Source organism: Lactuca virosa, chromosome 9, assembly GCF_052849685.1.
Source record: "Lactuca virosa cultivar CGN04683 chromosome 9, Lactuca_virosa_CGN04683_v6, whole genome shotgun sequence".
NCBI lineage: Eukaryota > Viridiplantae > Streptophyta > Magnoliopsida > Asterales > Asteraceae > Lactuca > Lactuca virosa.
In genome coordinates, this window is record NC_136434.1 from 37,512,649 (window position 1) to 37,517,428 (window position 4,780).

At 40.7% G+C, this 4,780-nt stretch overlaps 1 protein-coding gene across 1 annotated transcript; it reads left to right on the forward strand.

The window, feature by feature from the left end:
• The first annotated feature begins 1,865 nt into the window (after positions 1-1,865).
• On the forward strand, positions 1,866-2,681 carry LOC145139137 (uncharacterized). Its single transcript, XM_079073066.1, has one exon. The coding sequence runs from the start codon at positions 1,866-1,868 to the stop codon at positions 2,679-2,681; it is 816 nt and encodes a 271-aa protein (XP_078929192.1).
• Positions 2,682-4,780: the final 2,099 nt, after the last annotated feature.

Consider the following 4,780-nt stretch of genomic DNA (forward strand, 5'->3'; position numbering starts at 1 on the left):
TCTACAAGAACCGGTGAACTACTCTACAATCTGGAGATTGAAAAAGAAGAAAAAAGGTTGAAAAAGTTATCCAAACAAGCAAAGCAACAACAACTAGTTCAAGCTTCTTCCTCTTCTCCACTAATCAACATAGAAGACCAAGTTCATACTTCAAGTGATACCGACACCGAGCCGAGTTCTCCAATTGTTGGTCATTCCTTTGAAGACATTCCGTTTGAAAACTACATAGCCATGAATCACACTCCACGTCACAATCCCAACCCAAACCCAAACAATCAAGATGTCAATACCCCACCCCAACTACCAAGACAACAACACCAAGAACCTCTCATAGATATGCCACCTTGGAATCAACCCTCTCCTCAACCAAATCAACCCAATTATCAACAACCACAACCACAAAACCAAAACTTTCATCAAAACAACCAACCTCAAAACAATGCTTTTCAAGTTCAACAACCACAAGCACATCAACCAAATCAACCTCATTACCCACAACCTCTAATGTACCAATAACCAATGTACCCCCAACAACAACCTCCCTACAACCAATACCCTAACTACCAACCTTATCCACCACAAATGTAAAATCACCAACAATACCAATACCCACCTTACCATCAACCTCCTAATTATATGCAACAATACCCCAATCCACCCAATCCCCCTCAAGAGTTGACACTTAGACAAATGATGGAGACGGATGTTACCCACACACCCCTTGGCATTGTTTATCCCGAAAACCGCCGAGGAATTGAATTGAAGTCAAGTTTCATACATAAACTAACCAAGTTCCATGGTTTGGATAGAGAAGATCCTCAAAGACATTTGAAGTCCTTTCATATGATATGTGTTAGCATGTTACCCGAACATGTGACATTGGATGATTTCAAGTTAACCGCCTTCCCTCTCACCTTGGAAGATAAAGCTAGAGAGTGATTATTCAACTTACCACCGGGATCTATTCACACATGGGAAGAGTTACTCAAAGCCTTCAATAGCAAGTTCTATCCCACCTCCCGGATATCAAGTCAAAGAAGTGACATTTTGGGGATTCGTCAAGGGAGAATAAGACTTTTCATGATTTTTGGGAGCGATTCAAAAACTTGTGTACAAGTTGTCCTCAACACAACATACCCGAACAATTACTTCTTCAACAATTTTATGAGGGAATGAATGAAAAAGATTGAAGGATGATTGATGCTTCAAGTGGTGGTGACATCTTCAACAAGACACCTCAAGAGATAAGATCACTTTTTGGAACCATTTCTCAAAATCAAAGGAATTTTGGGACTCAAAATGAAATGAAGAGAAATTCTCCACAAGTAATCGGTGAAGTTAGCAATACCCAACACTTGGAATCAAAGCTCTTGGATTTGACTAATATGTTAAGTCAAATGGTGGTGGGAAGTGGTCAACAATTAATGGTGTGTGGAATTTGTGCAATGACGGGACATTATACGGATAAGTGTCCATCACTTGGTAGTGAACCGGAGGATGTTAATGCAATGGGAGGATATCAAGGTCAACCAAGACCCATGGGATTTCAAAACAACTACAACCCAAATTGGAGGAATAACCCAACCAACCCATACCCACCAAAGCAAAATCCACCACATGTTATGATGAGACCCCAATTTTCTCAATACCCATCACAAAAACCTCCATATCCCCAAACATCTCATCCTACTCCAAATTATCAACAACCTCCACAACAAGGCCAATCAAGTGGTAACCATCAAATGAGCCTTCAAGAACTCGTCACTTCTCTTGCTCAAAGCCAAACCCAGTTTCAACAAGAGACCAAAAACACTTTCTCCAACATTAAAGCACAAATTGGAGACTTGGCCACCGCTCTCAACAAGATGGAACAAAGGGCTAAACTTCCTTCTCAAACCGAGAAGAACCCCAATGTGAGTGAAATAACCTTGAGAAGTGGGAAAACACTTGGAGAAAGCTATAGCTACTCAAAAGGTGAAGTTATTATTGTTGAACCTCCGAAAGTTATAGCTACTCCAAAGGACCCGATTGTGCCAAACATTGACCAAACCGACTCTTCCAACAAGACCATAAAACCATTGGTCATACCACCACCATTCCCGTCCCGGTTGGCTTCCTCAATGAAACAAGAAGAAGATAAAGAGTTTCTTGAGACTTTCCGCAAGGTCCAAATCAACATTCCACTATTGGATGTCATAAAGAAAATTCCACGCTATGCCAAGTTTCTTAAGGATTTGTGCACCAATAAGAGGAAATTTAAGGCAAATGAAAAGATTCAAGTCAATGAAAATGTGTCCGCGGTCATCCAAAAGAAGTTACCACCCAAATGCAAGGACCTAGGAATGTTTGCTATCCCTTGCACTATCGGTGATTTGCATGTTGAAAGTGTCATGCTAGATCTTGGAGCCTCGATCAATGTGATGCCATACTCGGTTTTTCAATCTCTCAATGTTGGACCTTTGGAAGAAACTGGAGTAATCATTCAATTAGCAGACAAGTCAAGTGTATTTCCAAGAGGCGTGTTGGAGGATGTACTAGTTCAAGTCAATCAACTAGTGTTTCCCGCGAACTTCTATGTTATTAACCTTGAAGAGAAGACTCCTTCCAAGTCATCTATGATCCTTCTTGGAATACCCTTCATGAATACCGCTCATACAAGAACTATTCGAGTTATCACATAGAGACATTTTGAAAATGGTGCTCAACATGAGTCTTGATTGTGAGAGTTTGAAGAAAACATTGGATATATATACATTGGACTCCGAAGTTGAAGAGATCATGAAGACTTTAGAAGTTAACAATTCAAGAAAGAAGGATGTTTCTCAAGTTGCCCTATCTCATTCTCCAAACAAGATGCCCCCTTCCATAATCCAACCACCCACGCTTGAATTAAAAGTCTTACCTAGCCATTTGAAGTATGCTTATCTCGGTCAAGACGAAACTCTCCCGGTGATCATATCCTCTCAATTGAAAGACTTTGAAGAAAACCAATTAGTTGAAGTTTTGAAAGATCATAAAGAGGCCATGGGGTGGACAATAGCGGACATCAAGGGGATAATGTATGCAATCACAAGATCCTATTGGAAGACGATTGTAAGCCTAGGAAGGAAGCTCAAAGACGATTAAATCCCCCTATGATGGACGTTGTCAAGAAAGAGATAATCAAGCTCCTTGATGCAGACATGATTTACCCCATTTCCGACTCCAAATGGGTTAGTCCGGTTCAAGTGGTTCCCAAGAAAACGGGAATCACGGTCACTAAGAATAACAAAGGTGTCATGGTTCCCACTCGAGTTCAAAATGGATGGCGAGTGTGCATTGATTATCGGAAGTTGAATTCAAGCACACGAAAAGAACATTTTCCTCTTCCTTTCATCGACCAAATGCTCGAAAGGTTGGCGGGCAAATCGCATTATTGTTGCCTCGATGGATACTCGGGTTTTCATCAAATACCCATTGCCCCCGAAGATCAAGACAATAAGACTTTTACATGCCCATTTGGCACATTTGCCTACAAGCGGATGTCATTTGGATTATGCAATGCCCCCGCCACATTCCAACGATGCATGGTGAGCATCTTCTCCGAATATGTTGAGAATATAGTTGAAGTGTTCATGGATGATTTCACCGTGTATGGCAATTCGTTTGATGAATGCTTGGATAACCTTAAGAAGATTTTGAAACGGTGCATTGAGAAGAAGTTGGTGTTAAACTTTGAGAAATGCCACTTCATGGTCAATCAAGGCATCATCTTGGGACACATCGTCTCCAAAAAGGGAATTGAAGTTGATAAAACCAAAATTGATGTCATACAAACACTTCCTTACCCAACATGTGTTAGAAAAGTAAGATCTTTCTTGGGCCATGTGAGATTCTATAGAAGATTCATCAAATATTTCTCGAAGATCACGCGACCGATGTGCCTCCTTCTCCAAAAGGATGTTGATTTTGACTTCAATATAGCATGCCAAGAGGCCTTTGACAAACTTAAAGACTTGCTCACCTCCGCTCCAATAATCCAACCTCCAAATTGGGAACTTCCTTTTGAATTTATGTGTGATGCAAGCAATTTTGCCATTGGAGCGGTCTTAGGTCAATAGGAGGGCAAAGCATCACATGTTTTCTACTATGCCTCCAAAACCTTGGATAATTCTTAAGCCAATTATTCCACCACCGAGAAGGAACTTCTAGCCATTGTATTCGCCTTGGAGAAATTTCGGCAATACCTTCTCGGGACAAAAGTGATTGTATACTCTGACCATGCCGCCTTGAAGTATCTCATGACCAAGAAAGATGTCAAGCCACGGTTGATTCGGTGGATTCTTCTTTTACAAGAATTTGATCTTGAGATAAAGGACAAAAGTGGTGCCGAAAACCTAGTTGCGGATCACTTAAGTCGATTGAATATTGGTGGCTCCTCTTCTTCTATCCTTGATGAATTCCCGGATGAACACCTCTTCTACATTTCAAACACCATCCCATGGTATGTGGATATTGTGAATTACTTGGTTACTAAAGAAATTCCCCATGCATTTTCCAAGTACCAAAAAGCCAAGTTGAAGAGTGATTCTAAATACTACGTGTGGGACGACAGTTATATTTGGAAACATTGTCCGGATCAACTAATACGGAGGTGTGTTCATCAAAATGAGGTCGAGTCAATTTTGAAGTTTTGCCATGAGTATGCATGCGGAGGACATTTTGGTCAAAACAAAACTATGCGAAAGGTTCTAGAATGTGGACTCTATTGGCCAACAATGTCAAGAGATACCTATCTATT

Bases quoted from the DNA above. Each gene is read 5' to 3' on its own strand.
- LOC145139137 (XM_079073066.1), top strand. From the start codon at position 1,866: ATGGAACAAAGGGCTAAACTTCCTTCTCAAACCGAGAAGAACCCCAAT.